At 42.1% G+C, this 14,185-nt stretch overlaps 2 protein-coding genes across 5 annotated transcripts in view; one reads left to right on the top strand and one right to left on the bottom strand.

Moving 5' to 3' along the window:
• The window catches only part of USP37 (ubiquitin specific peptidase 37), a 47,317-nt gene extending 35,310 nt beyond the window's left edge, over nt 1-12,007 (top strand). For 2 of the 3 annotated variants that reach the window (XM_077320683.1, XM_077320685.1), the window contains 5 exons: nt 2,818-2,881; nt 4,353-4,468; nt 7,180-7,249; nt 7,678-7,816; nt 8,795-12,007. In XM_077320683.1, the coding sequence (XP_077176798.1) occupies nt 2,818-2,881; nt 4,353-4,468; nt 7,180-7,249; nt 7,678-7,816; nt 8,795-8,882 (477 nt within the window). In that variant the 3' untranslated portion in view covers nt 8,883-12,007. The remainder of the gene's footprint in view (nt 1-2,817; nt 2,882-4,352; nt 4,469-7,179; nt 7,250-7,677; nt 7,817-8,794) is intronic. The other variant, XM_077320684.1, reaches the window with a different exon arrangement.
• VIL1 (villin 1) overlaps nt 11,977-14,185 on the bottom strand; it is a 38,390-nt gene continuing 36,181 nt past the window's right edge. For both annotated transcript variants that reach the window (XM_077320686.1, XM_077320687.1), the window contains 2 exons: nt 13,512-13,649; nt 11,977-12,565 (listed from right to left, as the gene is read on the bottom strand). In XM_077320686.1, the coding sequence (XP_077176801.1) occupies nt 12,452-12,565; nt 13,512-13,649 (252 nt within the window). In that variant the 3' untranslated portion in view covers nt 11,977-12,451. The remainder of the gene's footprint in view (nt 12,566-13,511; nt 13,650-14,185) is intronic.

The following is a 14,185-nucleotide window of genomic DNA, read 5'->3' as shown; positions in this document are numbered from 1 at the left end:
GGGTGGGTTTGGGTAGTTCAATTTTAGGATTTAGTTGATTAATTGGTGGAATTAATTGTTTTGGGTGGGTTTGGGATAGTTAAATTGATGGTGGGGTTGTGGTAGATCAGTTGATGATAATTGTTCGGATGGGTAGATGGGTAAGGTGTTAATTTAATTTGGGGTCAGTCAATGGTCAGATGGGTTGTTAGGTTGAGGGTTGGGGGTTAATTCTTCTCCCTTTTTTATAATTCCTGTGCATAGATTGTTGTCTCTTTCCCTCCCTTTTAAAAATTTTTCTCCTTTTTCTATTCCCCCCCACCACCCCTGCTCTTTCCCTCCCCCCCTCTTTTTTCCCCTCCCCTTTTCTGTGCACACCACAATGTTTCCACTTGATTCTTCTCTTAGTTTGTTTGAAGTTTTCCCCTTATTCTCCCCCTCCCCTCCGTTTTCTGTCTGTACAGTTTTTCCCGCCTAAATTCTTCCCGCTTTTTTTCTTCCCGCCTAAATTCTTCCTGCTTAATTTCTAATTTCCCTCCCCTTTGAAATAGGCATCAACCTTAGTCAGCTCGGTTAGTCCGTTTGATTTCCCTTCCCCCTTCTGAGAATGTCTGTTTGTGCCTTCTTCCCTCCCCCCTGCAGATGGGATATTTATGGCAATCCCCCCCCCCCCCAGGATTTGGTATTAATCTTATTCAGTTCGTTAGTCCGTTTGATTTCCCTTCCCCCTTCTGAGAATAAATAAATGGTCCGTTTGTACCTTCTTCCCTCCCCCTACAGATGGGATAGTTATGGCAAGTCCCGTTCCCCCCCCCCCCCCAGGGCTTGGTACTTCTCTTTCTTTATTGTTCTGCAGGTGAGTGTTCCTTTTCCTTTCCTTCTTCTTTCTTTTCTGTTTGCTTCTTTTCCTTGTCGCTCGGCTGTAGTGCAGGGTCGGCGATGGGCAGGCAGCAGCAGCAGAGGGTCAGGCTTTGTTTGGTGGTGGTTGGGCACGGGTGGTGGACACGGCGCAGCTATGGCGAGGCGGAATCAGTAGAGGTCCAGGCTCCGTTCCTGCGGGGTCCTGGCTCTGATCGGGCGGCAGCTGTGGGCTTGAATGGAAGGCGAAGCGTGGTAATGGCGTCCTGTCGACCTTCGGCGGTGGAACAGCCGCAGCAGAGGGTCCGGCCCCGTTCACGTGGTGGCCGCGGTGCTGATGGTGGGCGTGGCACAGTAGCAGCGGTCAGCTGTGGCTGAAGTCCGGCTCTGCTTGGGCGGCTGCAGGAGGGTCCCTCTGCAGCAGGCCGTTTCCCGCAGCGACGCTGACAGGCCGCTCCAGTGGATCTGCTGGTCGGCTCTCCCTGGCTGTTCTCAGCAAGCTCCAGGTTCCTCCGGCCGTGGGGCTGTTCAGGCTTGGTAGATGGTCAGTGGGCAGCCCCAGCACAGTCCTTGATGGCAATCCCGGAGGGCTTTGTTGTTAGCCAGCCGTTGTTGTTTTCGTTTGTTTTGTTTTGGTTGGTTTTCTTACCGTTTCTGTTTTTCTTTCTTTGGTTCTTCTTATCTGTTCTTGTTTCTATTTGTAGTGGTTTTGTTGTTTCGATTCTTTTGCGTTTCTTCAGATATCTGTAGTTAAATTGGTGGGGTTCTTTTTGTTTTTGTTTCTTTTTTTAGAGTGATCAATTCTGGGTGCTTTTTGGCGGCTATTTTTGGGCTGGGCCTGTTTAGTTTCAGGAGCAGTCTGATTTCATGACTGCTCCAGCCGCCCTCTTGGAGGGATATATATTTTCAATGTAAATACTTGAAATTAAAACTTGTAATGGTTTGAGTTGTATAGTAATGTATTGGAGTTATAATTTTCTGACATGGTTACAAGGAAATCTAGAATCTAATATCTGAGGTGGTAAACTACTGGCAATTTTGAACTAAACTAGCCTTTGGATAGCCTTTGGATGGACTAGCCTTTGGATGGACTCCGGGGAATGGTAGAGGACAGGAAGGCCTGGAGGATCGTTGTCCATGGGGTCGCGATGGGTCGGACACGACTTCGCACATAACAACAAGCCTTTGGATAAGTAAAATGTGGTACAGAATTGTCTATTTAAAGAAACAATATTATACAGTTTTCGCACTCTCTGTATAATCATAATTGTTACTAGCATAGTATTACTGCTTTTGCTTGTAGTGGAGATACCCCAACTCTGCCACCTAAAATCCCTTTGGGTGATTCCCATAGTGAAAGTTGGTCATAGGAATCATCAAAAACTAATTCAGATTATCCTTCAAAGAAAAATCATTCCTTTTAGCCCAATACACACAGTGAGAGAAGAAAACCTTCAAAGTGTCTTTGATTATATTCTCCATGATCCCCTTTAATATAAGATCTCATTCTGTAACCTTTTGACAAATTGTGCACAATGATAGTGGAGTATATGTATGTACCTAACCATGTAAGCTGTAAGTACTACTTTTGAAAGTTTTAAATCCAATGTAGGGGGTGTCCTTAGCTGGCTTTAGGAAAGGAGTCGCATACCTATACAACGTTGTAGGAGAGTTTGTTTGAGACAGTTGTGCTTTGCTTTGCAAGCAACTGACATTCATTTCCGTGTTCTTCAAAAAAGAAGCTGCAGAGGGCATATTGTGACACTAGGGACTTGCCACTATGCATACCAAGCTTGAACAGCCTTTTATTTAAAACTTGGCCTTTGGATAATTTGGTCTCTTGCTAGTCACAGACCGTCCAGTCCAGGGCATGTCTTTTGTCATAGAAACAGAAGCACCATAGCTTTTGGTGGCAGGGGGGAAAGCCTGCCCCAGGAACAGGAAGTGTCTCAGTAAACTAAGCTTGCTTCTCTCCCCTAGCAGGAAGCACGGGAACAAAAAGAAGATGATGACCTTAAGCGAGCCACTGAATTAAGTCTACAAGGTATATACACAAACGCAAATATCATTTTTTAAAATATTGTACTTGAACCCTCAGAGCACTTTAAAGGGGTAATAAAATTCTGTTCAAAACAAGCAGTAGTTCTTCTGCTGTTCTTCTGTTTAGCTGAAACTTGTTACTTTCCCATGGCAATTGTCTGATGGTTCCTAAGAGGACTCTCCAAATTCATTTCAAATATAATTTTATGCAATGTGTTGGTGAATACAAACATGAATAAATTGGTCTAGTTCTCCTGAAAGCGAGCTTTCTGTATCCACTGCTAGTCTAGTACATTTCAAAGTTTTGACTCTTACATTCAAGGCCCTAAAAGGTCTGGGACTCCTGTATCTTCGGGGCTGCTGCCTCCCAATAACATTAAGATAAGGCAGTCTAAATCTGCTTAGGGTCCCTGGCATCAAAAGAGATCAAACTGGCCTCGATCAGAGCCAGGACTTTTTCAACCTGGTGGAACACTCTGCCTGGAGAGATCAGGGGCCTCCAGGATCTTAAATAATTTTGGAGGGCCTGCAAAACTGAGCTGTTCCACTAAGCCTATGGTTGAGGCCAGGCAATAACATCATGAGATGCTTGCCTCCCTACTCAAAACATCCACTGACAAGAACCCCTCCAAACTCCCCATGAGGAGACAAATAATAGGTGTTTTTTATTAAGGAGTTGCTGCTTTATTGCTTATTATTATTATGTATTGTTTTATCTAACTGCCCTGAATTAACATGGATGCAGCAGTGTACAAATAAAATATTTATCTCTGAACTGTTGATTATTATTAAATTTCTTTGCCACCCTCCTGAAACCAGCCATATGCTACCACTTAGCACTGATTCTTCAGATATTAGCTGTGCATAGGCAATTCTCTATCAACAGGAAAAAAATTACAGTTCATAATTTGTATGGCTGCATATGTGAAGTTGCTGGCAGTTCAGAGATGAAACTTGTGAGTCTAACAATGGACGCAGTATAGGGAAGGTTCCAATAAATACTTGTTAATGAAGTACTATGAGCACTATAGACAACAGGCAGCAAAAGTCCATGTATTCTGGCCACCTCTAGCGGGCAGTAAATTTCCATTGTGAAGAGCGAATCATGTTGTGAGAAAACCATGAAGAGGCAAGATGCTGCCAACGCTTCATTGGTGTACCACCTTCAAGTGGAGCTCCAGCATTTGAGAGATAAATCTTTAGCAGCTTAATGAGGATCTTAGATAAATGAAGTTGTTTAAAATCTAATTGTAACATTGGAAACATAGGTGTTTCTTATGCCTCTGGATTTTTTTTTTTTTTTTGCAGATAATAGAATTTATTTCTTGAAATCCCTTTTTATTTCCTTAGCCAAAGAGAATTGGATTGTTTAGACTTTGTAGTGAACTTGCAGGTCTACTCTGCTGTAAAGTATTGCCATTTTGTTTCATACATGAGGTCAGAGTCTTACACAGTGTTGTTTTCATGCTATTTAGAGTTTAACAGCTCTCTTCTGGACAGCATTGGCTCTGATGAGGACTCTGGGAATGAGGATGTCTTAGATATGGAGTACTCAGAAGCAGAAGCTGAAGAACTGAAAAGAAATGCTGAGGTGATGATCTGTGATATTTGGAGCACTGCATGGGAGGGGCTTACTGTTCCTTCGTGTGGAACAGAACCATATGTAAAATGTCTCTTGTTTTCACAGTATAGACAGCATTGTTTAATACATTTGGCTGTTTTTACCAATGCCTGTAAAGCTCTCTCCACTGCAGCACATGATCACTGAGACTTAGAACCTTGGAGACTCAGAATTCTTGCCTTGTCATGTGTTCATTGGGGCAAACTTGCATAAATTACTTGCCTGTTAGAGACTGGGGTAGAAGTGATCTGTATCTGAGAAGGATATGAATAATTAGTGTGCTTATTAATTGAACTGGAATCCAGTGTTTCATTAATGTGTAAACACATGGTAGTATTATGCTGAATATTTGTTTCGTGGACTTCTATTGGATTGGAACAACTGTTGTTTGAACTGAAAGGAATTCTTGCTTTTTAATAGTTTCCAACATTCCTAAAATTCAGATTGCTGTAGTGGAGTTCAAGAGTAGCTAGCATTTGTCTTTCTTTCACAACATATTAACATGGCAATCTAGTGAGTGTCATTGCTGTTTCTGGATTGCTTCACTGTCAGAAAGACTGGTCTTAAAAAACTTAACATGTCATTTTACGCTGCTCTGCTTCGGCCTCACTTGGAGTACTATGTTCAGTTTTGGGCACACCAGTTGAAGAGGGATGTTGACAAACTGGAGCATATCCAGAGGAGGGCAACAAAGATGGTGAGAGGTTTGGAGACCAAGACATATGAAGAAAGGTTGGGGGAGCTTGGTCTGTTTAGCCTAGAGAGGAGACGACTGAGAGGGGATCTGATAACCATCTTCAAGTATTTAAAAGGGTGCCATATGGAGGATGGAGCAGAATTGTTCTCTCTTGCCCCAGAGGGACAGACCAGAACGAATAGGATGAAATTAATTCAAAAGAAATTCCATCTAAACATCCGGAATAAGTTCCTGACAGTTGGAGCGGTTTCTCAGTGGAACAGGCTTCCTCGGGAGGTGGTGGGTTCTCCATCTGACGGAGAGGCTGATTCTGTGAAGGCAAAGGGGTGGCAGGTTACAGTGGATGAGCAATAGGGATGTGAGTGTCCTGCATAGTGCAGAGGGCTGGACTAGATGACCCATGAGGTCCCTTCCAATTCTATGATTCGGTGATTTTAGATACCGTGACAACTATCTTTCAGTGCTAAAATCTTGGACTGTCTTCCTTTAAAGGCCTCTAACAATATTTCCTGTAAAAAAAATCTCCTGTGTTGTGTGAACCACTGACCATTGTAACATTTAGAGTGATTGGGATTTCTTTATGCTTCACTTTGCAGTTTTGGGGTGTGTATGCCCTTCAGGACATCTTCCAGTGTTGTAGGGTGTGACTTCAGGAGCGCATTATAAAGTCAAGGGTTTCCTTCTGGATCACTGGACTGGCACAGAAAGAGCTTGCCAATGTCCATGATTCTAACAAAAGCAGCTGATTCAAAAAAAATGGAAGGACTGAATATATTGTTTTCCTTAGTCAAGTCTTTAGTAAAATGAACAATTGATATATTAATTAACTCTTTAAAAAGGTAAAGGTATCCCCTGTGCAGGCACCGGGTCATGTCTGACCCTTGGGGTGACGCCCTCTAGCGTTTTCATGGCAGACTCAATACGGGGTGGTTGGCCAGTGCCTTCCCCAGTCATTACCGTTTACCCCCCAGCAGCAAGCTGGGTACTCATTTTACCGACCTCGGAAGGATGGAAGGCTGAGTCAACCTTGAGCCGGCCACTGGGATTGAACTCCCAGCCTCATGGGCAGAGCTTTCAGACTGCATGTCTGCTGCTTTACCACTCTGCGCCACAAGAAGCTTTTAATTAACTCTTTGACTATGCCCTATGTAGACATATCTTAATGTTGAACACAGATGATGTGTTCATGCCATTTTATTTGTACTGTTTTTATGGGCTGTGTTCAACAATTCATTGTGAAAAGTGTTGGCATATGAGCATTTTTGGCATGTTACTCCCTGCAGTTTGAAGACAATTGATAATTGGGGTTGCAGAATCCTTGTGGAATGAAATTACCTCACCTCTCACACAGTAACTGTACTTATGGAAGAGTGATGAAGGGCAGCTTCTCTTCCAGACTCATATGGCTAGTTCACACAGGTCTCCCAACACCACCTTTAAAAAGTTCAGAAAGAGTTGGGTGGGAGGTGGGGGTAACAAAGAGTGGTGCTCCTTGCTGACAACTCTACTGGATCCAACCTTTGGTAAATTAGTTGCGAGGGTTTACATAAAATGTCCCTACTGCACAACTGAAGGGAAAACTTTGCAATGTTTTATTGCTCTGTCATCTGCATGCATATAGGGGAATCATTTATTATCCAGTTTAGAGATTGAGATATTGTTTCATTTTTGAAGAGAAACTCTTAATGGAAATTGTTGTTGTTGTTGTTGCAAGGTCTGGAGATATGATCTAAGCTAAGTAGGCAGCCTCAAGAGCAGGGTTGGTCAAAGTGTGGCCCTCCAGATGTCCCATGAGCCCCTGCCAGAAAATGCTGTAGTTCATGGGAATTGTAGTCTGTGGACATCTGGAGGGCTGCACTTTGACTACCCCTGTTCAAGAGAGTTGACTTGAGTGTGTGTCCTAGCTGCTGCTTTGCTGTAAAATCTGTGATCTGCTTTCCTGAAGGAAGTAGCAAAGCTAATAGTTGGGTTTCTGTTTCCACAGACAGGAGAGCTTCCTAATTCCTATCGCCTTATTAGTATTGTCAGCCATATTGGAGATTCATCCTCCTCAGGTAAGATAGGGATAGCAGCTCTGCGTAGATATGTGGGGGGGGGGCACTTTTAAGGGAACCGAAAACTCCTGAGATAAAGTGAAAATGTCAATTATTTGGGAAGCTTGAAAAGTTCAATTTCCCCACAACACATGCATTACTTGTGAGTGCATTTCTTATATATTATGATATTCCCCCCAAACTTGTAAAGTTCTTTAAAGGGCTGTGATATTATCCTCCTTCTGTTAAAGAGGGATTCATTAAAATTATTTACATTGACTACATTGAGAATACCAAGATTTGGAATTTATTTTAGTAGCTTGTGTAGGATGCTCCCATTCATAGATCTGTTTTTACATGTTGGGGTGACTTTTATAAAAATAGAAAGGTTTTTTTATCCTTTGCATAGCCTGAAAATCCAATTTTGTTCTTAAACCTTCTTTTTAAAGGTCACTACATTAGTGATGTATATGACATCCGTAAACAGGCATGGTTCACATACAATGACCTAGAAGTATCCAGAACTCAAGAGGCCTCTGTGCAGAGTGACAGGGACCGGAGTGGTTACATCTTCTTTTATATGCACAAGTAAGCATCCTTTATCTGTTCTCCCCATGCAAACGCAATATTTTCGTGGACTTGCTTCCTCCAATGGCTTTATGAACCATACTTCTGTTTTTCTACCTGTTAGCTCAGGGGTAGTCAAACTGCGGCCCTCCAGATGTCCATGGACTACAATTCCCAGAAGCCCCCTGCCAGCATTCGCTGGCAGGGGGCTCCTGGGAATTGTAGTCCATGGACATCTGGAGGGCCGCAGTTTGACTACCCCTGTGTTAGCTCATGAGCTAACAGGTAGCCTCAGTTTTGCAGTCCTCATTAGTAAAAATATAAGATTGGAAAGTGATTATTTGGGACTCCCTGGATTTGCGCTGACCCTGACTTCTGCACCCCATGTAGGCATTTTTCTGTCTGTTTGTTTATTATTTCAACTTATTGCCCACCACTCTCATAACTGGCGTGTGGAGGGTTACAATAGTCCATTTAAAAAAACCATTAAAACACATCTGGACATTCATCAATACAGACTCCTAAAACAATAAAACCATGGCAGTCAATAACCCACTACCCCCTTGAAATCTAATATAGGAGGGGTAGGAGGGAGTGCAGATCACATGGTGGGTGCTTATGCTCTTAACACTGAGGGGCCCATCAGATCTTCCTCGCCCCACTGGCCTCAACCATAGACCTGGCGGAAGAGCTCCATTTTGCAGGCCCCGCGGAACACTGAAAGCTCCTGCAGGGCTCACAGCTCCTCTGGGAACTCATTCCACTGGGTAGGGGCCAGGACCAAAAAGGCCCTGGCTCTGAGGCCAGGCACGCCTCATTGGGGACGAGAATGACCAATAAGTCAGTACCTGCAGAGTGTAAAGCCCTGCGGGGGGTATAGAGCAAAAGGCAGTCCCTCAGATATGTGGTACCCAGACCGCACAGGGCCTTGAAGGTCAAAAACAGAATCTTGAACCGGATCCGGATATTTACTGATATGAACCATTTTTATGTTCCCAGGGAGATATTTGATGAACTGCTAGAAACAGAAAAGAGCATACAGCTGCCTTGCACAGAGTTGGGAAAGCAAGTTCGGCAGCCCCTGTGAAGAATGTCTCCTCCTTTCCTGAGCACAAAGGATTCTGAACTTGCAAAAGCCACAAACCCCAAAAACTCAGGGTACAGCTGAGACAAACACCTTGGAATAGGAGGAATGGACTGTTCCACACCTGTCTTGAACTTCATCTGTACAGTTTTAAGCTGCTGTTACGCATTTCCTGCTGGGGGGACTTTTTCATTTCTTTTTATTTTAAAGTAACTTTGCCAGCAGTCGAGTTAATCAAGCTAGGCAGCTTCTTCAGAAACCCATCAGAAGATAGTGTGAGAAGAGACTGCAAATTCATATGTTCTTCTACCCCTGGGGAATAGAGTATATCCCCTATAGTGTGGCATTCTACCCCTTTCCCACAAAAGAGCAAAAACAGCAATAGTTTGCAGTTTGACATGCATTCATTGGAAAGCTGAGATGGTTGTCTTCCTGAGTCCATCTCCCTTCTTAGACAGGGTGACCAGGCACTGCCAAAACAAACTATTGACACCCAGGGATTTGTAAATATAGCATCATACAGGTCCAGAAAGCTAACGGTTGGTGCTCAGGAACATGTTGCATATGTCATTTTACCCCGATCATTGTCATCTTTGTTTAAAAATGATATTATATATATATTTTAACTTGAAAATGTTTTATTCTTTATGACTGCATTCTTTTCTAAGTACTGCCATTTGCAGGACAACTTTATTTCCCTGAGTTTGTGTGGATGTAGATATATATATTTATATATAATAGCTGTGTTTAATTGAAGGCGGTTCTCATTGGGCTGAGACAGAGGCAGCTAATAATGGGAAGTATAAGCTGTAGCCTTTGGGGGCCCTTTTCAGGCTGTGTATAGCCGGTGCTAATCAGCAAATGGAATATGAACAACAGTTCCACATTCTCTTTGTTTATGCAGCCTTGAGCCCTAAATAACTGTATAGGTTCTAGGGGTGAAGGGTGTCTTTTGCAAGAGTGGTATGTTGGACAAGACTCAATTGCCAATTGAAGAAACATTAAAATATACCTGGCTTTATTTTATTTGTGTGATAAATACAGTTAAACCAGTGTGTGTGTGTGTGGGGGGGGGGGATCAGACATTCTCAAATTGTTATATATTCATAAGATGTTTTGTTCTTTATTAATTTCATGTCCTAGTGGCTTTGGATAGATATTTCAGAAAAGAAATGTTAAGATGCTGTTATCCAAAATATATTTGGATAATGTGATGGTCGTTTTTAGCTGGTTTGGACAAAAGGAGAAAAAAAAACTTATCTAGGATAAACGTATGTCAATTTTTTTTCATTTTTAGTGCTGGACATGAATGTTAACTTGCAGTTTATTTTATTTGCAATGAAATTGCTAACAATGTAGGTGCTTCTTGGTTTTCTCCTAACTCAGGGTTTTCCTGTGAAAAGATTGTTAACCAGTGTTGAGATTTGGGGGGGGGGGGGGGGGTCCCACTTACTTGGGTGATATGTATATTTTATTACAATTAAAGATTTTCTAAGAAATAAAATCTGGGGCTTGAAGGCACAGACCCATGGGACTTACCAGACAGCAGGCTCTAACTGCTGGAGGATGGTTTTTCTACCATACTTACTGAATGATGGCTCTGTTAAGCAAGCCTGCTTGATCCCTGCTGTGTATAGATATCATAAGTAGTTGACCTTGTTAAACATGGCAAAGTCTCCACAGTCACACTCCCAGCAGTATATTGCAATCAAATTTTGTCTGTAAGGTGAAATGTGATGGCAAAGAAAGAATTGGTGCTTGCTTCAGAGACATGAGGATTGAGGTTTGCACACTGGTATTTCATAGTCCGTGGAATAGGGTTCACCTGAGGAGGGCATCTCTTCACCACACTTATCTCATGCAATGGTTTAATGTGCTGAAACTCTTGCAAGCGCTTAAGCAGCCTTTGTATAACCATTCAGCTGCATCTGAAACCAAATATTCAGATGTGTGGTTTTTAACACCTCATTATAGATCCTTTTGAGAAATTTACTGAAATGTTGACTGCCTCAGGAAACCCTGGTAGTTGCTGATACTGTTGTCTATTGAAGATAATAGGGTTTTCTTTTAGAGCGGTGTGCTATGGAACCACCTTTGTACATCTTCTCAAGAGTGCTATTTCTAGTTTCAAAAGGATGTAGCAACTAAGTGTCAGTCTCCCCAAGAGCGCATCTAGTTTGAGCCTTCAGGTTTTAAGTCTGATTTTCTTCATTTGTCTTACTGTGCTATATTTGTGATAAAGAGAAATAGCCATATATGTGTTTGCACTAAGTAACTGAATTCTCCATCACTGTTGTTTGCCGGATTCTGTACGTACATGAAGGTGGTTCAGGGTAGTATGACAAAGAAAACCTTGGTAATCACCAAGCACCTGCTTCTTATGACAAGCCATGAGCTTATAAGCCCTTTTGGCACTTCTAGACATACAGTTATATAGCACTGGGCATCAACGTTCCACTCAAAAGTTCAATCTATGCATTAAATTTTCCTTCTCCAGCTGGAACCTGAGCATCCCATAATATGAAGGCATAACAGGGACAAAACTGTAGTCATTGTTTTATGTGTTGAATCTGTAAGATCCTAGATAGGTTAATAAAAAGCTGTTTCCATGGCAACCAAGTCAAGGGCAGTAGTTACCTAGCATTAAATGAATTAATACTGCACTCCAAATTCATGGAGGCTTGTCTGATGCTAGTAGCTGGAATTCCTGGTCTAACATTTGGAGATGAGAGTTTTCTGGAAAAGAACAGGCATGCTTCCAAGCCACTGAAGTATGTGGGATGAACTGCCTAAGGATGAAAATTGGGTGGTGGTGTGTGTGTGTGGGGGGGGGGGGTTAGCTTCCAAAGTCAGCCTCCTGCATTCTCTTCTTTCCTGAGTGAGTTATTTGTAAAAATTGGGGGGAGGGGTGTGTGAAAGAGTTGGAAGGAATGTCTCTCGGGCATGTGTGTTGGAAGAGGATGCCACAGCATTTTTGTTAGTCACCTTGTGTCTCTCGACACTAAATGTGGAGCAGCACTTTTCTGTGTTATAGCAGATGTATTCTTATGTATTCTTTACAATTCTGCCTTTTTTCTTTAAATGATGTGTAGATAGATTTCAAAGAAATTAAACACTGTTTATTAACACTGATGTTCTGATTCCTCTTTCTAGAAAGACACAAGTATAATCATAGCACAGTTCTTTATTGCTTGTTTTCTACAGTAAGGGTCTCCCCCCCCCCCAATGGCTCTTAGAAACACTTTATGCCTTGAGGACATGTCATTTTTTAAAAAGCTGTACCTGGAATTAGACTACTTACACATTTTCATTTTTTAATTTATGACTGAAAGACATACATATATTAATATTTATGTTTTAAAAACTAACTTGGGGAACAAACTTCTGATTCAGACTAGGCAACATAACTTGTAGTTGTAATTAAAATGTTCTTGCATTTTGTCCCTGAATATCTTGCAGGGACAGGAGAGACTTGGCCATTTGTTCTGTGATACATCTGTTTTCAAGCTTTAACACATTTTAACTTTAAAAGTAGGCATCCACATGCAGATAATGGCAGCAGGGTTTAATATTTAGAAGAGTCCTTTTTGTTTCTTTAGAACCTGTTGTTTCCACTGGGGCAGTGTAGCATATTCCTGTCGAGATACTCCAAAGACGGTAATGAAATCTTCCTCTGACAAGTAATCCTATAGAAAGGGAGAAAGCGAAGATGAGAAAGAGGAAGAGCTCGAATCATAAAACTGAGCATGCTGCAGTGAGGATTTGCTGTGAGTGATACCTGTATCCTTGGAAGCAGAGGCTGACTTGTGAGCAAGGTGAAGCAAAGCAGAAATCCTAATGAGCAATTTCTTAGAGTTCGCTAACTTTTAGAATCCATATAAATTACATCATTTAAAAACTCTTTAAAGTATTTGCCTTGATTTAGATGCTTTATCAGGGCTGCAGTGGCAGAATAAAAGCTATATTGGAGACAGTTGGAATTATAGAAAGGGAACAGATAAATTGTGCAGTAGTTGTGTGTATAAGTTTAATATAGATTGCCTTTGGAAGAAATTCTACTGCATGATTTTGTTTCTAGATAGTTAACAAGGTTTTCAGAATCGAGCATGTGTTCACTATTTATTTGTACCTAGTGTTACCATTGTGACCCTTGGAGGTATGAAAATATGTAGATTCCACAACTAGGCTCTTTCCACCAGTAGGCAAGCTACGGCCTACCTTACCTGGATCTCTCACATAGTTCATATTTTCAACACCAAATTTCCTTAGTTAAAGATCTGTTTGTTTATTAAGTATATCAACCTCATGAAAACTGTTTAAGAGTGAACATACATGACTCTGCTTTCTACAGAATCATATCCTAAGGCCATCAAGATCAGCAGGGCTCTCCAGAGACTCAGGCGGAGCCTCCTTTTAGCTTGAGATTGAATCTGGGGCCGCCTGCATGAAAAGCAGAGGCTTTGCCACTGAGCCGCATCCCTTCCCTGGGTGGTGGGGTGAAGACTTGCTCCACAGAGGTGTGTGTTGGTTTCAGGATGAGTTTTCCACATCCAAATATAACGACCCAGCAGCTACCTCACACACTGCTCTGGAAACATGGGAGGTTCCCAACCCAGCTCTCTGATACCTTACCTCCTTCCTGTTGGGATCCACATCCTTGGGTAGCTCTTCTACCGACTTGTTCACCAATTGATCTGGTGGGTATGTACCAATAGACAGCTTGGCAAAAGTCGTGTTGGCAGTGAAAACCTCTCTTGCCTCAACAATTTCCTGAAAAAGAAAAGGGTTTTTCAGGCTAGTCTCTCTGAGAGTGTACCCTGAAAAATAGTCTGGAAAAATAGTCAAGTGACTTTGGATGAGAGGTGAAGGATGCCAAATGAATGTAAAGAGTCTGGCTAGAGCATTTTGTGAGTGTCTTTGGAACTTTTTTGGGAAAGTTTGTAGCCAGTACTATTAATGGAACTTTGGCTGCATTAATTTGTACACCTAGAATGTCTATTTAAATACTCCATTCCTGTTAGGCCTTGACTCCTCTGTTGCTTATAGTGAAAGTTATGGAAATAATTTCCAGAAATTCAGACAATCCAGTTTCGTAGATCCTTGCAAGTATCCTAGCCATAGCAAGATGCTTTAAGTGATCAACCTAGAAACAGGCGAAGGGTGTTTCAGGATCCTTCACTGGTGGCCCATGAACAGCAAGCAGGGCGCAATACTAAGGTCCATTCCGCACGACTTTAATATAGCACTAGTCTTGCATTTTGTGTTCGCCACTAAAACTACGTTCCGCATGACATTGTGAGCAATCT

Source organism: Paroedura picta, chromosome 2, assembly GCF_049243985.1.
Source record: "Paroedura picta isolate Pp20150507F chromosome 2, Ppicta_v3.0, whole genome shotgun sequence".
In the NCBI taxonomy this organism is placed as follows: domain Eukaryota; kingdom Metazoa; phylum Chordata; class Lepidosauria; order Squamata; family Gekkonidae; genus Paroedura; species Paroedura picta.
The sequence above is the reverse complement of the archived record's forward strand: the minus strand, read 5'-3'. Positions and strand labels throughout refer to the sequence as shown.